This window comes from Corythoichthys intestinalis, chromosome 6 (genome assembly GCF_030265065.1).
Source record: "Corythoichthys intestinalis isolate RoL2023-P3 chromosome 6, ASM3026506v1, whole genome shotgun sequence".
Lineage (NCBI taxonomy): Eukaryota > Metazoa > Chordata > Actinopteri > Syngnathiformes > Syngnathidae > Corythoichthys > Corythoichthys intestinalis.
Genome location: NC_080400.1, coordinates 27,080,339 through 27,101,338, shown reverse-complemented (window position 1 = coordinate 27,101,338; position 21,000 = coordinate 27,080,339). Strand labels below are relative to the sequence as shown.

Genomic DNA, 21,000 nt, shown 5'->3' with positions numbered 1-21,000 from the left:
TCTTGCATTGAGGAGGAGGGCGCTGTGACGTGTACGGTAGAAGACGTTCTCTTCACTATACAGTGTACTGTTGTGTATGAGGACGAAGGATTCAGCTGATTTTGCGGATTAATACTTTTATTTTTTGCATCACGCCAGCCAAACGGCTGCAGAAAAATCATTCTGTATGCGGGAGAGGCGTATGCGCCTTTTTGGAGTTTCAAAAGGTTCCCATTCACCGTGGATATTTACTGTGGGACCATTGGACTTACAAGGAAGTGAGTAAACATCTTGTTTTGTATTATGTCAAATACGAATACAGTGATTACAAAGTAAACACTATAAAATTCCTTTAAATAAAGGACTACTTACGTTTGATCATTGATAGGCATGTAAAAAGCTATCCTCATGCTCATTAGCAGTTAGCTGTTAGCTCGTTAGCTACACAACAACTCCAGCCACCCTCCTCCAGGGAACGAACTGTAAATTGCTCTCCGCCGGGCGGTTTGCCGATCCGCAAAGAAACTCGACAACCGGGTCGTCATGTCAAATAATCCAGGCTAGTTATGTGTGATTTTCCACTTCGAAGACTTTGAAACATCCCTCGGTTCGGGTTAGCATGTCGGCTAGCTGTCACTCCTTCTGGTCTGTTTACATTCTCCGAAGCCGGGGAAGGGAAATTACATATGTCCGATTTAGGTGTCATAAAATATCGTTCGGGAGGTGTGACAGTAAAGGTGAAGTCGACTGTTTTGACCATTATGGAGTAATTTTGCCATTTCGTCTTGAATAAATGGATTTTTATTATTTTATATTCCATTTAGCACAAGATTGTTATTTGTCATGACCATGCCATTTATTTAGCAATTGGGGAAAGTACTTGGGTAAAAAGAATATCCTGTAAAAATATTGAAGTAAAGAGACAGAAACAATGAAATTTTGCCGCTCTCTTCGTCGCGTTTTCCTCATTGTGAATAGTTCCCCCTCGACGGGCTGACTGGTCCTTCTCAAGCCATTTATATAGCTATTGGGGAAAAATACTTGGATAAAAAGAATATCCTGTAAAAATATTGGGAGTAGAGAGACTGAAACAATGACATTTTGCAGCTCTCTTCGTCGCGTTTTCCTCGTTCTGAACAATTCCCCCTCAATGGGCTGAATAGTAAAACCGATGAGCCTAGTCTACCGCTGACGTCATCCACCTGTTGGGGACGCTAAAGCCCTATAATGGTAGGCGTGGCTAACCGGCAGATTAAAAGACTAATTTCTCGTCATCTGCGCTTTGCTAAATTGTTGTATATAGTCGAATCGTCTCAAAATATGATTCTAATTCACATAATAATGCCATTTAAGACTTTTTTTCTGGTGTCATATGCTCTTTAAGTTTGTTTGAGGCTCAGCAAGGATGTAACTAAAGAAGGCAGTTACAATGTGTGCAATTTAGCTCAAAAAATGTTTTTCCTCCAATTTCCGATCGCTTTTGAAAAGACAGCTTTGCTGGAGGTCAAAATGTCTTTAAATGGCCAAAATAAAAACAACTACCGTATTTTCTGGACTACAAGTCGCACCTGAGTATAAGTTGCACCAGCCATAAAATGCCCAACGAAGAGGAAAAAAACATATAAGTCGCACCGGAGTATAAGTCGCATTTTTGGGGGATAAAATCCAACACATAGAACAGATATGTCATCTTGAAAGGCAATTTAATATATAAATACAATAGAGAACAACATGCTGAATAAATGTACAGTGTACAGTGCATGAACAACAAAATGCAAATATACTGTTCTCACCTCCCAAATGACGATGTTGGACGTCCGTATAATTAGCTGAATCAATTTTTTTGCTAGTTACCAAACAGGTTCGCATCAACGTAAATAAATGATAATTAGGTGTATTACAGGATTGACATAAACGGTTAGCATGCGTTCGCTAGCATCAGCACATCGTTCAAACAACCACACAACTGGCTGTACGATCGCAGGTGGAAAACACACAACAACAGAAAAGATGATACACACAGGCGTTGCCTCTGTAGAGATATTTTAAAAGCATAAACAATGAACGTAGGTTCGCAGTGGTGTTTCTCTCTCGCTAACTCGCCCACTCAGTCACAGCCACGTGGCTGTCCGTCTTCTTCTGGCGTGTGAGCGCTCTACTTCACGTAAACAAGCGCGAGTGCGCCCCCACGTGAGCGTGAAAGCGCCACAAACTAAAAGCATGCATTTCAATATAAAAAGGTCAATAATACAATTGAACACACATTGCCAAAGGCATAACGCGAACGTGGCCATAGCTATTAAGATTTATTCAGATAACTATAGCATAAAGAACATGCTAACAAGTTTACCAAACCATCAGTGTCACTCCAAAACACCAAAATAACATGTGAAATGATATCATAATGTGTTAAAAATTTCACACATAAGTCGCTCCTGAGTATAAGTCGCACCCCCAGCCAAAATATGAAAAAAAACGCGACTTATAGTCCGAAAAATAAGGTAATTGTCGCTATCAACCATATCTGTTGTTTACATTTGCTTGGAACGCTTTGAGGTCGCAACTGGGACCGTGCGAGTAGGATAAGTGCGACTTCCCACCTTCCTCAAATGAAGCAAAAGTGTTCGGGTTGGTTTTTCTGTTGTGTCAATAATGGACGATTTATATGAAGAAAATTTTCATTTATTAAAGAAAGGAACATACAACATCAGTGCTGATGTCAAAAACAAGCAAGCAAAATAAATAAATAAAATAAACTTTAAAACATTAAAAGAGTCTGACGCAGGGTTAAAAGCCAGGGAATAAAACTGTTTTTCAAAAAAACTAGTTTTAGAGATTGACAGTGATGGGCCCTGATATTTAATGTCTGAGTGTCCGGTGTGCGCACACGTTTGCTCTTTTTTTTAACTTTCCCATTTAATTGTTAATAATCATCTCTGTGTGTGATATCATCAATTGCTTTCTATATGCACTTTTAAACTGGCACTTTTAGGCAACGCATTACTACGACTTTCAAGAACAACTGTCACACTTTTAAACAGGCATTTTACAGGAGACCACAGCTCTGGGCGTGCATTTCAACTCTTTGGCCAATCATAGGACGAATATAACCAAACGTCACTGTCAACCGCACGCCCCCCCGAGTGGATTGTGCACCCCGAGGGGATAGTGCACATATACCGGAAAGGTACCTCTTGACTGTGAAACAGATGTTTCAACCGGTATGTCAAAACATGATTTTTTAAAAAATGTATCAGCTTTTTGTTTTTGTTGAAACAACAAAACCGGAAAAAAATAACAGCACATTTTTCAGATGGCTGTTTTTCATTATCCTGTGGTATGTTTCTAGTAAGATGATAGAGGGAGCATGTCTGTGCTATTAAAGAGAAAGTTAAGTCATTTTAAAGATTTGCTTTTCTTCTGAGTGTTCCCCTGAAATATAGCCACATCAATGAAATTTAGTACTATTATGTTGGAAGCGATGAGTCGCAACACACTTTTGGCAAGGTATATCACTCCCAACAGATGTGTGCTTTTTCCAGCAGGCCTTATATTTCACAGCTACTTCAGGATTACATTCAGGCAGGTTGCAGAGAGGAGGGGGTGAGTGGAGAAACCAAAAGAAGCTCCCAGCCTAAGGCGCTCCTCAGACATGCTCTCCACACATAGCTGGCCTATCTGGGGATTCTTTCTGGGAGCTTACTAGAAGCGGACCCGTTTCTTCTACTGGATCTCTATTTTGGTTTAAACACCGGCAACTTTATTGTTTTTACAGGTGAGAGTAAGATAACATGATTATTAAATGCATTGCTATCAACTTAATTTTTTCATGTACATAAATAGAATAACTGAAGAAAAATATATTATGGGGCTGAACTTTATTTTTTAAATTTTTTTTACTAAACTGACCTTTTTTTTTTTTTTTTTTAAACATTGCACATTATTCCACTTTACATATTGCTGAATCCTATTCAACCACCATACATAATACAACTTAATCAAAACAAAACATGACCTAGAAGTGGCTGTTAGTAGCTAAGATGTTTTGCAAATTTGACTAGATGTTTTTCACATTTTATACATGTACATTTTTTTTAATTGAATAAGTGTGATGGCAACTGTATGTCTTATTTGATAGACATTTGGTTCATTTTTCAGTTTTAATTAATTTACCCTTGTTTCGTTCTCTAGTAGTATGTAATGAATTTGTTGTCCCAAATGAAGTATGGAGTACATATTTTGTGCATATTACCATTTACTAATGTCATGTACACTGAGGTTAAATTTTAAGCCTCTGTAGCTCCTATTTATGTACACTTTACATCATATGATGCCACTGCTTGACTTCAAAGTATCTACATCAATATAGGTTAACTTGCACTTATAAGTTTTATTGCATCAAATTTGCTGCTATTTGGGAAGAATTAGTCTTCTTAGCATTCTGTATTTTTTCCTGTCTCTAGGTGGGTTGTGATTTATGAGCCAAATGAGTTTTCCGTGCACAATGACCGCCTACAGTGGGTTTTACCTACGGAGGTGTTTGTTGTCCTTGGGGGCAGTGATGCTCTTCTTGGCCGTTGTGTCGCCGGTTCTGGGTGACTGTCCCACATCGTGTGTGTGCTCCGTGCCGGCCGAAGTGCACTGCACCTTTCGATACCTGAACGCGGTGCCTGCCCAGATTCAACCAGCTGTGGAAAGAATTAACCTCGGGTGAGCTTGCAGACGGAATCGGTGCGGTCATTATATCCACTAAATGTTTTGAAACGTGGAAGTCAATATTGTTGTATATCTGTGCCTGATAATTATTTCAACCTAAAGATGCATGTGGGCCTACCGAGGTTTCGACTGCATTTTTAATTGGTTGACGTCGTTACATCAAGATTCTTTTGAAAAAGTTGAGGTTTAAATGGCCCATTTAACTCGTGGGTTACCCTTTAATTAACTGCTTTTTGTAAAACAGACCTTTGCCTTATCATTTTCTTCTTTAAAGAGTGGGGAGGAGGTGTACTCATCTGTACCTCGTCTGTTCATTAGCTAATGAGCTACCTTCATGGAAAACCGTTTCATAAGCTACCAACCCAATTTTGCAGGTATAACTAGGGTGACTATGTTTTGATTTCCAAAAGAGAGGATGCTCTGCTCGGCCTCGAGATACTTAAATTTTACTTGAAGTTCACTCAACGATGGCTTATCACTTTAATATATATAAAAATATGCCTCCTCTGTCTGGATAGGAAAATTTAGTTTTATTTACACTGTTTTTTTTATATACAGTATATATATATAATCAGTCAGCATAGTCATCACTGCACAGTAGTTGTTCAAAAACTAATAGAAAAATATTTTATGAATATAATGCAGACCCATGGAAGTGTAGTCCAGTAAATACACACATGAAGTAAGCTATGTGACTAATTAACTCAACATTTTTATAAATTACTATCAATAAAATCTTTGTTGACAAATTGTTATTCCCACTCATTTATTATCCTCATTCAATGTTCTAGATTGCATGCGAACAATAACCGCAATGCTCCCAAACACAGCAGTTTAAAACTACATTTTCCATAATGCCTAGCGGGGCACCTGTAGCCGAGGCAAAAAACATTGCTACAAAAGTTTACAATCATCGGCTGCGCAATTAGGCGACACCAAACGTGATTTTGCAGATCACGACAGTTCAAAGCTCCAACAGAAGTTAACAGTTGTCGAAAGGTAAATTTAGCAAGTGTACATAGTGATAGCCTGTGAGCTCCCGACGTGACGAAGGTTTGTTTGGGAATGACGCCATGATAAAGGCCAATCTGCGACTGCGCACACATGGGCAAATTGGGATCCAAAGTAGAATACATTTTCGACTTACCATAATTTCCCAAATGTAAGGCGCACCCGTGTATAACGCGCACCCCAACTTTACCTGTAAAATCTAGGGAAAATTCTTGTACCCGTGTATAAAGCGCACCCTAATTTTAGCACCAATAAATATGAGTCTCGTGTCTCAAACTTTTATAAAGTATGCGGTTGCAGCATTTTTTAAATCTTTTTGTCATATAATTTTTTAAAAAAAGAGAATATTAATTTTCTGTGGTAAAATTGCTCACAGTATAAGATAATAATTTTCACAAAGTAAGGAGTTGTAGCGAGTTTTAACAGAATTCACCAGCGGAACTAATGTTGGCAAGTTGTGTAGTTCCCTGGAAAGAGTTTAGTAAAGGGAACAGCCGGAAGTAAAAAAATGTCCCGCGATTTGCGTGCAAGACGTACGTTGTTACTTTGTGAGTTTCAATGTAAATAAAACAACGCGGCTTGGCTCAGTGGTTCGACACTCTTCCTCAGACTCCTATCCTAGCTCGCCACACGGTCAACATTTATACGAAACGGATCGCCGTATACGTTCTCTTCAAGACAACATCGCCGTGTGGCGGCATGTTGCAACGCAAAGGTTAGATAAATGTACCGGTAAATAATAAACGAATAGTACAAAAAACATTTTAATTTTATTAGATGTGAAAAATATCATGAAAACAATTATTTACCACATGAAACTTGATTATTATATCACTGTCGTTCGGATTAGGTAATATTGTGCTGGTCCATGCTTACAATGGAACATGAATCATGATGAATTTTTTCTGTCTCCGTCCCTGTACCCGTGAATAACGCGCACCCATGATTTTACGAGTAAATTTTGGGGAAATAAGTGCGCGTTATATTCGGGAAATTACGGTAATTACTCTTTTGGGTACACGAGCATTTGATTATACAGTGGTACCGCTACATACGAAGTTAATTTGTTCCAGGACCTTGTTTGTAAGTCAAAATGGTCGTATGTCGAGCAGGATTTTCCCACAACAATACATTATAATTCCATTAATTTGTTGCACAGCCCAAAAACCTACACTAAATCCCTGATAAAATATTGCTGGTAATATTACAAATGGAAATTACGCATAGAAAAACAAATAACTTATGAGTATTATTATATATCCGATTTTTATTTATAATTCCTGCAATAATGTAACGAATCGGGTTGTCATGTTGTGAACGTTTTTGCTGTACTTGATCGCACCGCGTGGCTGACGTGACAGAGAGAGGGAGCGGTGTGGTTTGAGATTTTACTTTCACCTTTAATGTTTTGTTGAGAACACCGTCAACTGTGGTGGGCAGTAGGCATTTTGTTCTGAAATAAATGATAAAAACCTGACGAAGCTGGTGATTTCTTTGGCGATATTACCTTAAATTATAAATACTGGCGAACGGTGCTCGGAGGAGGACCGTGGTGATCGTAGATATTCTACAGCTGTATTGTTGAGCATTCACAGATGTGCACCCCACACTTATATTTTTCTATTATTTGCATCTTCATTTGAATGGTAACCGTCACTTTTTTTCCTTGTTTCACCACCTGTACCAACCTTTTTGAAACCTGTGTTGATTTCTCTCACAAGAAAATCCGCCGTGCGTCCGTCTGTGGTGCTGTCATATCGTCGTATTTCCAGCATGTCGTCGGATGTAGAAACAAATGGCAAGTCAAATTTTACGTCGGATGTCGAAAAGATTGTGTGTCGAGGTACCACTGTATACTGATTGATCTTAATATAAGTTTTAACAACTGGGCAGGCTCTCTGGGAACACATCACAGGCAGCACAGTACCGTAGTATTCTGCGCAAAGCATCAGTCAATTCAACACACGCTAATTGGTCCTGTGAAAAACAATGAAAACCGGACATATTCATGAATTTAAATAAAAACAACTAGGGCTGCAGCTATAGAATATTTTAGTAATCGAGTAATCGACTGAAAATTCTATCGATTAATCGAGTAATCGGATAAAACAAATATATTTTTAGATGAAGAGCAATTATAAAATATACATGAGAAAAAAAGACTTTTCATCTAATCTTGAACCATTTTCAGTCAATCAATGTCTTTATTTTCGATGTATATTGTTGAAAACAGCCAACAATTGCATCTCAGATGTAACTAGAATTAAAAAAAGACTAATTCACTGCTTTCACTCCAAAAACCTTTAGATCTTATTAAAAAAAAAAAAAAAAAATATATATATATATATATATATATACATATATATATATATATATATATATATATATATATGTATACAGTACACCTAAAAATGCCGTTACGCTTGATAACACACATCACTTAAAAGTTAGGATTTTTTCCCACGGGTTTCAATTGAATTTCTATTTGTGTCAAGCCATTTTTAAGTTCTAGTTAAGTTTTAAGTTAATCTAAACTGTAAGTCCTGATAGGATTTTGAGTTTTTGCAGTGTTCAAAATAAATGTATGATACAGGCTGTATTGGAGCACATTAGGGACCAGTGCTACTTGGTGTTTTATCCAGCAATGACTACTGAGCTAAAATTGATAGTTAGCATTATTGAGTTTTTATTTTACACCCTCATCACTCCACAATGCTATGTTATGTAAATGCCTGTATGTAAGACACGTTAGGCACGCATCGACAGTGGTCATAATTAATAGAAACCTAGCCCTCCGCAGGGCAAACGTTACGTGAGCTAGTGACAGTAACGTTAATCTTATTTATTAGCGCTTAGCGCTCTTTATTAGCGCTTAGCGCTCTACTGCTTTAAGATGGCGGCTGTTTACTAACGCTGCCCAGACGCGGCCGAGTCTGTCATTTCGCATCTAGTTCAACATACATGTGATCTCTATGAGACTCATCAAACGCTACCTGCTACCAACGTAGCATCGTGCGGGCTAGTATTTAGCAACGTCGGCGTTGTTTGTAGCGGCTGTCGGCTGCAGTAAGTTTTTTTTTTTTTTTTTTTTTTTTTTTTTTTGCTTCTTCCTCTACGCACGTGACATCAGCGCGTTGTCCAGCATTAAAAGTAGTCCGAGCAAAACGTGATGCTTAGAGCTGTCAAAATAAACGATTACTCGAGGTGAATAAAATTACTCAGATCAGTTTTTAAACTCGAGTTACTCGAGTTGCTCGAGTATTCGTTTTAGCTCTAAAAACAACCTCCGGATGCCATGGACAGGGTGTAAAAAGTGGATATGTCCGGACAAAAGAGGACATTTTGTCAACCTACTGTAGATATGACAAACAAGCAAACATACAAAACACAAGTTTCTATGTATGTTAGTGTAAATTGTTACCGCAAAATAACCAAAATAAAAAATAATCAAGTAATAATATGCATTTGTTTGCTTAAAAGAATAGTTAAAACATGAATAATATACAAATTAAGAAAATGCCATACATTGTATGGTTTTTACGTACAGTTTGTGAAAAAGATGTTTTCTGTGTGGTTTTCTAAGCTAACACACAAAAATCTATGTATATAATATAGTGGAAATACTGCACAGTGTCCAGTATTGATAAGTACAGTAAAGTGTGCCATGAAGGCTCCAAGACAGCAGTAATGCCAAAGCTTTTGGCATTAGTGTTCCATTAAAGGTTGTTATATGGAGAAGAAAAGTTTCCATATAGGACATATTGTATATGAGAGTGTTGAATCTCATTCCAAGCTTACTATTAAAATGTGCAGATCACTTGGGGAGACGCTATAGGTCTTATAACGGGATTACCAGCATCTTATATTTCAGCACCAGACAAGGAGATGAGTTAGAGATAAAAACAGTTATTAATGTTCAGTTGACATTGTGTCATTTTATCAAGCGTTTCAAATGTATTGATCACAAGGAACACTCTGCATTTGCTTCGAAAATGGCTGCTAATATACAAAAGACAATGTTCTGTTTCCTCTCCACTTCAGTTTAGTCAATGATATGAAACTACTGTTTGAACATAACTTTTCCATTTGCAGGTACAACAGTATAACGGTCTTGCGCGTAAATGCTCTTTCAGGGCTGGATCAACTAGAAATACTAATGCTGCACAGCAATCTTATACACAGTATTGAGGATAGAGCATTTCAGGATCAACAATCATTACAGGTTAGCATTTTCACAATAATTAATCAAATTGAGAATCGGTGTGAACTTTAGTTAAATTTATCCTTTTAAAAAAAAAAAACAAGAGCTTTGCCTGTGCATATAAATAATCCTGCTTTTTAATGTATGATCTCCAAGGTCCTGAAGATGTCCTACAATAAAGTCAAGGAACTCAATAAACAGACATTCAAAGGTCTGGAAAGTCTGCAGCGACTATACATGGACCACAATTACATTGACTTCATTAGCCCAGAGGCTTTTTATGGCCTAACCAATCTACAGTTGGTTCATTTGGAAGGTAACCACTTGCAACAGCTCCACCCAGACACTTTTATTACTCTTAGACACAGCCAGGTGTTCAAGGTATCCTCAGTAAGGACCCTCCACTTGTCTGACAACCTCCTTACAAGCCTCCCTGCGGATATTTTTTCTGGGTGCAGCCATCTTGAGAATCTCTTCCTCCATGGCAACCGTTGGGCTTGTAATTGTCATATGAATTGGTTCCCAATATGGATGCAGATGCACACAGGTTAGTAGAATGATTCAAGTCATGGTGGAATAATAGCGTATGCTACTTGCAATATGTTTGAGGTATCCAGCTTTTGGGGGAAATTTCAAGATGAACCAAATGTACTATAACCTTTCCAGGTTAATCTATTTTGACTATTCAGTATTCCAGTGCTATTCATGCATTTTTGGCTCATTCTGGTACTTTATCAGGAAACCGAATATCCCCAACACAATTCCCTTTTGCAGAATTTTAAACTTATTTATGCAACATTTTTTCTAATGTTAGCAATGAAAAGAGTACCAAGATTTAAATTGACTTGCCCTTGTGAAACACGTTGTTCTCTATAGATGTCTAAGAATTGTATTTGAATGTTTCCAGGAGTACTGAAATGTAAGCGTGACAGGAGATATCCTCGAGGTCAGCTGTGCCCTGTTTGTGAAAATCCAACCCTTTACCACAAGAGACCCCTCTCCTTTCTTCCTGGTGAGGCTTTTACTTGTGAAAAACCTTGGATCCATCCCCATCTAAAGCAGAAAAACATCAGCTTGGATGAAGGGGATTTCACTCCAGTTCTCCCAAAGGACTTTATTGCCCCACTTGGCTCCATACGAATGAACTTGACAGATCAGTTTCACAATGACGCCAGCCTGTCGTGTACTGTCCAGAGGCCGTCTAAATTCGAGAACTTCTCGTTAAGCATGGAGGATGTTGGGGATGACAAAATCACTACACTTACTACTAAGATAACTACATATTTGGCATGTAACATTGGCAATGAACATATCCAAAATATTTGGCAAATTCTGGCAGCCTACAGTGAGTCGCCCATGACACTTGAGAGAGGCTTTTTGTTGACAAAAAGTCCTGAAATGGTGTACCGATATAGTCAGAAGACAGTGGGTGAAGATGGGCTACACACAAACATTGTCGCCGAAATCAAAGCCCTTCCAGCTTGGCTGATGCAAGGTGAGGTTAGTTTGCAGCTTGACCGTACAACAACTACTTTCTCTACTCTACATATCAAGTACCAGTCTGTCATCAATTTACGGGTGGAAAGAACAATGCCGAGGAAAGACCACTATTCCTGGACGATGATAAAGAAAGACAATGAAACCAAGACTGAGCACACAGTAATAACAGGTTGGCATTGGGTTTGGTTTATTAAAAAAATCTATTGCATTGTATTTTGTTTAAACTGAGTGCAATACATAACTTTTCAATGCAGGTGGGGTCATAAAGTTGAGCTGTCATGTGCAAGGAGAGCCAAAGCCTTTGTTGGAGTGGATTTTACCAGATGGAGTTAAGGTGCAAGCCCCTTATGCAAGTGAGGACAATCGGATCATAATTGCTGCAAATGGAGAGCTCACGCTTCGGGGTGCAGATGCCTCAGACACAGGCCTCTATCACTGCATTGCCACAAACTATTTGGATGCTGACATTCTGGCTTTTCGTGTGACAGTTTTGTCCCCCAATGTGGAGGAGGCTGATGTCAATGGTTTCCACATATCCCTGAAACAGAGGGAGCATATTCTTTTAGACTGTGGCAGCTCAGGAAGTCCTAAGGCATCGGTGCAGTGGATACTCCCAGACGACTCAATATTGGAAAGGTCTCAAGGGAAATGGAGGGTATTTGAGAATGGCACCCTTTTTATTGAGGGCCTCACTGTCAGGGACCGAGGTTTTTATAGATGTTTGGCTTCTAATTACTTGGGAGTTGACCTCCTTGTTTCTCAGGTTGCTTTCAGTGAAAGCTCTGAGGTGGTGGCTGACTTTGATAATGGCGGATCAGGTATGGCGATTGAGAATCAGGTAGATCGAACCTTAACTGACAACACGATCACTTTGAGTGGCATCCCTTCTTACAAACCCTTTGATAGAACGTCGAAGGAGGCAAAAATCATTTCAGATCGACGTCATCCCAGATTTAGATCACCGGGCAAAGATATTTCAGGAGGTCGAAGAGGAAAGGGGAGGTATTCCATCAGCAACAGACGCACATTTGGCAATAGGGTGTTTGATAAAACAATTAACAAAGTTGATCCAAAATTATTTGCAGAATTGATGAAGAAAACCCAAGATGGAGCAAGAGAACACTCAAAAAAGAGAAAGACAGGAAGCGAGTCTAAGAGTGTTTTTTCAAATGATAATGAAATTGGCTCTGGTGATGTAGACGATGACAATCTAATTTTACTCTCTACAGTTTTGCCAACAATATATAAACCTCAAGAAGGTAGTGTATTTGGGATGGAAAACAGAGAGTCTGAAATAACAATCAGTTACAACAGCGGTGTTACTGTGCCTAACGAAAGAGAAAATTTATCAACAGATTATACGCCAGTCCATAAATTTATATATACACACAGTCCAGTTGAGAGCGAGAAGGAGGGTGTCACAACGTATGACCTGATGTCACACAATACAGCCACCCTTCGTTTTGACAAAACTACAGAGCTTCATTCCCTCAAAAGTATTAAAATGTCCGAAACTGTGACAGATTCTTCTCTAGGAACTCAGCCCCAGTTCTCTGGAGAGTATCCTTCAGAACCAGAGACATCCACTGAGGTGTTTTCATTCACCACTGATCCTAAGTTTTCTCCAATGAGGGATAGTACAGACCCCATAGAGGTTTTCGTCCACTCTGATCCAGACAGCCAATCAACCATTACTGCTGTCACCACCACAGAGAGACGGGAAGATCAAATCACCTTCCATACCACCCAAACCATAAAATCCCCACCTTTAGGCTCCACTATCATCTCCAAGCAGCATATTCATATAATACCACACAAGAAAAGCAGAGGAGGGGGGCGTAAAAGAATTTTCCACGGTCGCAGAAGAATCATTAAACCCAAGAGGATTACTGACATACAATCCATTATCAATAAACTAATGCAGCCTTCCGAGCGGAATACTACAGTACCATACAGAATTGAAATGACAACAGGTAATCTTTTTTTTCTTTCATATTTATTTATTGATTTGAATGCCCTGACCTAATAAACAATATATTCTTGTTGGTTTTGTAACCACAGATATGGAACTATTCACACCCACTACACAATTTGGAGCAAGAGACAAAACCACAAACAAAAAGATACAGGGAAGGCAAAGAAAGCCAACCACCCCTAAAACATTAACTACTTCTCAGGCTTCAACTGAAATATTAACCACATTTCCTTCCACTCTACCCACTTTAACATCACACGTACCAAAAGAATCGGAGGCTCTTTCCCCAACCAGGAAAACAGAAACAAAAGTCACTTTGTTTGATGACGACTATGGAGATTCGTTTTCTGCAGATTTTGAGCCTTCATATCAGAAGCCTACTGCTCAGGCTCTAACTACAATGACCCCAACGTATTATTCAAAGTCCTTGACCACTACTGAAACACCACTACAATCACAAACTCTTGCCTCCCCGCCTACAGTCAAACCATTCCAAGAGGAAAATCCTGAGACAGCACTAGCATATGGGTCTGGTGGGCTTATAGATGATTTTCCTAAAAAAATATATGGTAGAAAGAGGGGGCGCCAAGGACGAAGAAGGAGGCCATCTATGGGACACAGACCCTCAAAGAAATATAACACTACACAATTGTCTCCAATAAGCTCAACTAAGATTTTTGACAACAAGAAAACAATTATGGAAACCACAATCCAGACAACTTTAATCCCGCAGAAAAGTGTCTCCAAATCTCCAATCTATACACCATCAAGAGAAATTGACAGAACCACAGGGACATCAGAGCAGCAGGCATATGTATACAAGGAACTCGATTGGGACATTTCTTATACAACGAGAACACCATTTATTCAATCAAATAGAATTTCTACATCCGAGAGATCTTACACAGCTGCTCAAAACAGAGTCAACAATATCACACCCCCAACACAGAGGTATAATGCTCACATAGCAGCAACAAGGAGACCAAAACCTACAGCGCAAAGTGGCACCAAAGAGAGTACAGAGAACACCATTTCTTTTAATACACTAAACACACTCATAGGAGAACAAGACTACATTTCCGCACATAACAGAAACAGTGTAAAAGGTATCCTTATCACAGCCAGTCCCAATGTTTCTAGTTCTCAACCAACGACTATGCTCACGACAAGAAAACCCAAAATACTTGGTGGCAATGCAGCTAGCTTTACAGTTTTGACCAACTCAAATGCTCTACTACCATGTGAGGCTGTTGGAGACCCACTGCCAGTGATATCTTGGAAACGCTTCTCTTCAAGCACAGGTAATATACAGATACAGTGGGGCAAATAAGTATTTAGTCAACCACCAATTGTGCAAGTTCTCCGACTTGAAAAGATTAGAGAGGCATGTAATTGTCAACATGGGTAAACCTCAACCATGAGAGACAGAATGTGGAGAAAAACAGAAAATGACATTGTTTGATTTTTAAAGAATTTATTTCCAAATTAGAGTGGAAAATAAGTATTTGGTCATCAACAAAAAAGCAAGATTTCTGGCAGTCAAAGAGGTCTTCTCACGAGGTCTAACGAGGCTCCACTCATTATCTGTATTAATGGCACCCTTTTTAACTCATTATCAGTATAAAAGACACCTGTCCACAACCTCAGTCAGTCACCCCCCCAAACTCCACTATGGCCAAGACCAAAGAGCTGTCGAAGGACACCAGAGACAAAATTGTAGACCTTCACCAGGCTGGGAAGACTGAATCTGCAATAGGTAAAACGATTGGTGTAAAGGGGTGGCGTGGCTCAGTGGTAGAGTACTTGTCCCCGGAACCAGAGGTTGTGGGTTCGATTCTCCGCCCTGATGAACTCGTCTAAGTGTCCTTGAGCAAGATACTGAACCCCACATTGCTCCTGGTGCTGCGTCACCAGTAAGTAGATGGCGAGATAGTGTAAAGCGCTTTGAGCGCCTTGAAAGGTGAAAAAGCGCTATATAAGTATAACACCAACACCAAAGAAATCAACTGTGGGAGCAATTATTAGAAAATGGAAGACATACAAGACCACTGATAATCTCCCTCGATCTGGGGCTCCATGCAAGATCTCACCCCGTGGCGTCAAAATGATAACAAGAACGGTGAGCAAAAAATCCCAGAACCACTCGGGGGGACCTAGTGAATGACCTACAGAGAGCTGGGACCACAGCAACAAAGGCTACTATCAGTAACACAATGCGCCGCCAGGGACTCAGATCCTGCACTGCCAGACGTGTTCCCCTGCTGAAGAAAGTAAACGTCCAGGCCCGTCTGCGGTTAGCTAGAGAGCATTTGGATGATCCAGAAGAGGACTGGGAGAATGTGTTATGGTCAGATGAAACCAAAATAGAACTTTTTGGTAGAAACACCGGTTCTCGTGTTTGGAGGAGAAAGAATACTGGGTTGCATCCGAAGAACACCATACCCGCTGTGAAGCATTGGGGTGGAAACATCATGCTTTGGGGCTGTTTTTCTGCAAAGGGACCAGGAAAACTGATCTGTGTAAAGGAAAGAATGAATGGGGCCATGTATCGAGAGATTTTGAGTGAAAACCTCCTTCCATCAGCAAGGGCATTGAAGATGAGACGTGGCTAGGTCTTTCAGCATGACAATGGAGTGGCTTTCGTAAGAAGCATTTCAAGGTCCTGGAGTAGCCTAACCAGTCTCCAGATCTCTACCCCATAGAAAATCTATGGAGGGAGTTGAAAGTCCGTGTTGCCCAACGACAGCCCCAAAACATCACTGCTCTAGAGGAGATCTGCATGGAAGAATGGGCCAAAATACCAGCAACAGTGTGTGAAAAGCTTGTGAAGAGTTACAGAAAACGTTTGGCTTCCGTCATTGCCAACAAAGGGTACATAACAAAGTATTGAGATGAACTTTTGGTATTGACCAAATACCTATTTTCCACCATGATTTGCAAATAAATTCTTTAAAAATCAAAAAATGTGATTTTCTGTTTTTTTTTTTTTCACATTCTGTCTCACATGGTTGAGGTTTACCCATGTTGACAATTACAGGCCTCTCTAATATTTTCAAGAGGGAGAACTTGCACAATTAGTGGTTGACTAAATACTTATTTGCCCCACTGTATGCATTCATTGTGTAACATGTTATCGATTAATTGTCACTGAGGCATTCTCAGAATATTGGCATCATCAAAAATCTAAGTTGCAAGACAATAGTTAGCAAACTATTTAAGTTGATAAACTAATCCAAAATAGAAAAACTTTCTATCATCCTTTTACTGTATGTTAATCTATTTGCATTTTTTGAAGATGAATGTTTCTGTGTCTCATCCTTTTACTGTATGTTAATCTATTTGCATTTTTTGAAGATGAATATTTCTGTGTCTCATCCTTTTACTGTATGTTAATCTATTTGCATTTTTTTAAGATGAATGTTTCTGTGTCTATTTTCTACCTCATCCAGGAGACACAGTTGCCATCAATGGAAGAATGAGCAAGTTTGAGTTGTTAAGCAATGGCACATTGTTAATACAGAAGGCCAACATAAAGGACCGTGGCCAATATATCTGTATTGCTGAGAATGATCATGGGACAGACAAACTTATAGTCACCCTCTCTGTGGTAGCTTACCCCTCACGTATTTTAGAGCCAAAAATGAGAGAAGTCAAGTCTCATGCAGGAAATACTGTGGAGATCAAATGTAAGGCAGATGGCCGGCCCGCACCTACAATATCTTGGATTCTGGCAAACCGGACTCAAGTAAGAGGACAAAGCACACATAATGAAAGGGTGTCAGTGACTTCTGGTGGGACTCTGGTTATTAGCCCAGTGTCTGTTTTTGACAGAGGCCATTACAAGTGCATTGCTAGTAATCCAGCTGGAGCTGATACTGCTACAGTTCGCCTGCATGTAGTTGCTGCTCCACCAGGTATCTTGGAGGGGAAACGGGAGCAGATGAAGGCAGTTTTAAACCAAAACTTATGGCTGCCCTGCACAGGTCAAGGTAGTCCTCAGCCTAGAATTCACTGGGTGCTGCACGATGGTTTGGTCGTGGATTCAAATACATTTGCCTGGGACAACAGGATATCTGTTTATGATAACGGAACTCTCCGAATTCAGGAAGTGGCTTTAGTTGACAATGGCAAATATGAATGTATTGCAACCAGCTCTACAGGTTCGGAACGAAGGGTGGTGACTCTGACTGTCGAAAGACAAGAATCTGCACCTAAAATAGTGTCAACATCCCATCATTTAACTGACTTGCATTTTGAGGATCAGCTCAAACTGAACTGCACAGCAACTGGGAAGCCTAAACCCAGCATTATGTGGAGGTTACCATCTAAAGCACTGGTAGACCAATGGCATAGGTAAGATCCCATCACCAGTCAGTCAGTCAGTACAGAATTATATTTACAACAAACCCGGTTAATTGTGTAAAACAGATTTACTCTCAGTCAAATGGACAATCTGCTTTCATATGCTTTTCAGTGCAATAAAATTACAACAGAAAATAACTTGTAACATACTGTATATTAATCAAAATATGAAACACTGGTCATTAATGGGACTGGGGTGGGATTTTACATAATTTATTTACCCAAAAAATGTTTTTGTAGATAAAGCGCTATATAAGTACTCGCCATTTACCACTTTTTTTGTCCTTTTATTTTCATCCCATTTCTTAGCATGAGCAGCAGAATCAAAGTCCTGGAAAATGGCACTCTAATAATCAAATCTGCAATTGACGAAGATGCTGGGGACTATCACTGTATGGCAAAAAACATAAATGGTGTTGATATTCGACACATGAGGGTGAAGGTGTCAATGAAGCCGGCTAAGATAGAACACAAGCCCCATGGCAAGAAGAAGGTTCTGTATGGTAAGGACTTGAAGGTTGACTGTAAAGCCTCAGGCACTCCAAAGCCAGAGATCTCCTGGGGACTACCAGATGGTACTGTTGTTAACGATGTTCTGCAGGCTGATTCCTTTAGCGGAGGAAGTAGAATACGACGTTATACTCTGTTTGATAATGGAACGCTTTATGTGAATCAAGTGAGTGAACTACACTCTATTGTTACTCTAAAATGTTTTTTTTTTTTTGTTAGTTTAAATAGTCCTAACAGCTTATTTCTTGCATTTTCGTTTAGGTTGGCATGTCAGAGGAAGGAGACTACACTTGTTTTGCTGAAAACCAAGTGGGGAAAGATGAAATGCATGTTCATATCACAGTGGTGACTGCTGCTCCCATTATACGTCAAGACAGTGAGACCTTTGCCAGATTGAAACCTGGAGATAACATCCGCTTTGACTGTGAAGCAGTTGGTGAACCCAAACCCAGGATCCTGTGGATGTTACCCACCAATGACGTCATAGCAGCATCGAATGAACGCTACTTGTTACATGTAAATGGCTCTTTGGATATAAGGAATGCAAAGTCGATCGATAGTGGAGAATATGTTTGCATGGCTCGCAATCCAGGTGGTGAAAACAGAAGGGTTTACAAACTTGAAATTGGTCGTAACCCACCTGTTATTAATGGCTATCATCAGAATAGGACTGTATTGAAAGATTTTTCTACAAAATATTCCAGGAAACTAATGGACTGTAAAGCTGAAGGCAATCCAACTCCAACCATCACCTGGATAATGCCAGATAATATCTTTCTGAGGGCACCATACTTCGGAGGTAGGATTAATGTCCATCATAATGGAACCTTGGAAATTCGTAATGTACGTCCTACTGATACGGGAGAGTTCATTTGCATGGCAGCAAATGATGGAGGAGAGTCTGTATTAGTGATACAGCTCGAGGTCACAAATATGCTTCGAAGGCCCATTTTCAAAAACCCTTTCAATGAACGGATTGTCTCTCCATTAGGGAAAACCAATGTTCTCAACTGCTCTGCTGATGGACACCCAAAGCCACATATTTCCTGGATCTTGCCAAACGGAACACGGCTTACAAGTGGGTATAACGCCCACATACATGGAGATAACGATGGGACTTTGGTCATCTATAACTCTCGTGTTGAGGATGCTGGGAAATACCGCTGTGGTGCGAAGAACATAATGGGCTACATTGAAAAGCTTATCATTTTGGATGTGGGGCAGAAGCCTTACATCCTTACAAGGCCAAGAGGCATTATACGCACTATGTTCGGGAATCCTCTTTTCCTTCACTGTCTTTCTGAAGGAAGTCCAAAACCCAGGATTTACTGGACTCTTCCTGTGGGCCACACTCTCAACATGCCTCAAGTCCTCGGACGCTACACTTTGCTAGAAAATGGTACTCTAGTTGTGCATGAAACCACTCTCCATGACCGAGGGAATTATATCTGTAGAGCTCGTAATGATGCGGGAGAGGCTGTACTAACAGTCCCTGTTGTTATTATTGCCTACCCTCCACGTATCACCACAATGCCACCCCCTACCTTGAGTTTAATGGCGGGGACACCTATTAGGCTGAACTGCGCTGCCACTGGTATACCTAAGCCAGAGATCACCTGGGAGCTGCCTGATCATTCCATTATGTCGATGCCACAGCAAGGGAGACTGTTGGGAGGGGAAGTACTTCATCCACAAGGCACGCTTATCGTCCAGAAGCTCTCAGCCTTCGACTCTGGCACGTACAAGTGTGTGGCCAAGAACTATCTGGGTTCAGACTTTAAGGCTGTATATGTGCGTGTACTGTAAAAATAAAAAAGGAAACAAACGTTAGAGACATTTGAATCAGCAGGGTAAGAGGCCCTCTTGTTTGTGAAGTTAATAGGATTACAGCATGTACAGTACATAATTACAAATTATAAATTGATGAAATCAAACATAACTGAAACAAAAACACTTCTGGGAGGACATGTAATTGTTATTTTAACTTGCAGCTGAAAATCATATGGCTGGCACTCATTCTTGGGGAGATTTTTAAGGAACAGAAATCATTCATACATTCACATTCAAAGTGATTCCTATGAGGGTAGCCACACATATGGCTACAATTAGAGCACATACAATTTGTTCGTAGTTTTAACATTAGCAGCAAATTTAGAAGATGTTGTACAAATCTTGTGAGATCAAATTGTTATTATTAATATAATGGGTGGATTTTTATAAAAATATAGTTATAAAGATTGTTTTACACTGGATGCAGACAGCATATGATGACATTAAACATGCTGTAATACACTATTCCATAATTCCGCTTTTAAACTGATGCAATTATTTCTTCTAATTGTGCAGATAAAACCTTTTTAATAACTTGTGATTGATTGTGTTGTACACAAAACCTTACAGTAATGTTATACATTATGCTTATCATTAAGAATACAGTATATCTTTGTGTCATACCTACTAATGTATGGGAGAAAATAAACCTTTAACATGTCATGGTTTTTCAAGATTTTACTTTTAATACTGTACGCTAATGTGGAAATAGTAAGGGTGTAACGGTACATGTATTTGTATTGAACCGTTTCAGTACGTGGTGCTTGGTTCGGAATGGAGGCGTACTGAACGAGTTTCTGACGTAATGTAATCCTTACTTTTCGAGGCAGTGAGTCGATCGGGTTACAGTTTCTTTGTGTATATTATATTTACTCCGTCTTCTCTACTATAATGAGGACTAACACAGCACGACAGT

General features: G+C 39.6%; 1 protein-coding gene across 1 annotated transcript; it reads left to right on the top strand.

Annotated features, from left to right (window-relative positions):
• The first annotated feature begins 3,566 nt into the window (after nt 1-3,566).
• On the top strand, nt 3,567-20,744 carry igsf10 (immunoglobulin superfamily, member 10). The gene is made up of 10 exons (XM_057838823.1): nt 3,567-3,754; nt 4,443-4,689; nt 9,799-9,928; nt 10,064-10,454; nt 10,815-11,576; nt 11,662-13,380; nt 13,469-14,683; nt 16,832-17,735; nt 18,054-18,420; nt 18,516-20,744. The coding sequence occupies exons 2-10, from the start codon at nt 4,457-4,459 to the stop codon at nt 20,058-20,060; spliced, it is 7,266 nt and encodes a 2,421-aa protein (XP_057694806.1). The 5' UTR covers nt 3,567-3,754; nt 4,443-4,456; the 3' UTR covers nt 20,061-20,744.
• Nucleotides 20,745-21,000: the final 256 nt, after the last annotated feature.

Coding starts and splice junctions, on each gene's coding strand:
- igsf10 (XM_057838823.1), top strand. CDS start 4,457: ATGAGCCAAATGAGTTTTCCGTGCACAATGACCGCCTACAGTGGGTTT. Junction 14,684..16,831: donor ACGCTTCTCTTCAAGCACAG/GTAATATACAGA, acceptor TACCTCATCCAG/GAGACACAGTTGCCATCAAT. Junction 17,736..18,053: donor CTGGTAGACCAATGGCATAG/GTAAGATCCCAT, acceptor CCCATTTCTTAG/CATGAGCAGCAGAATCAAAG.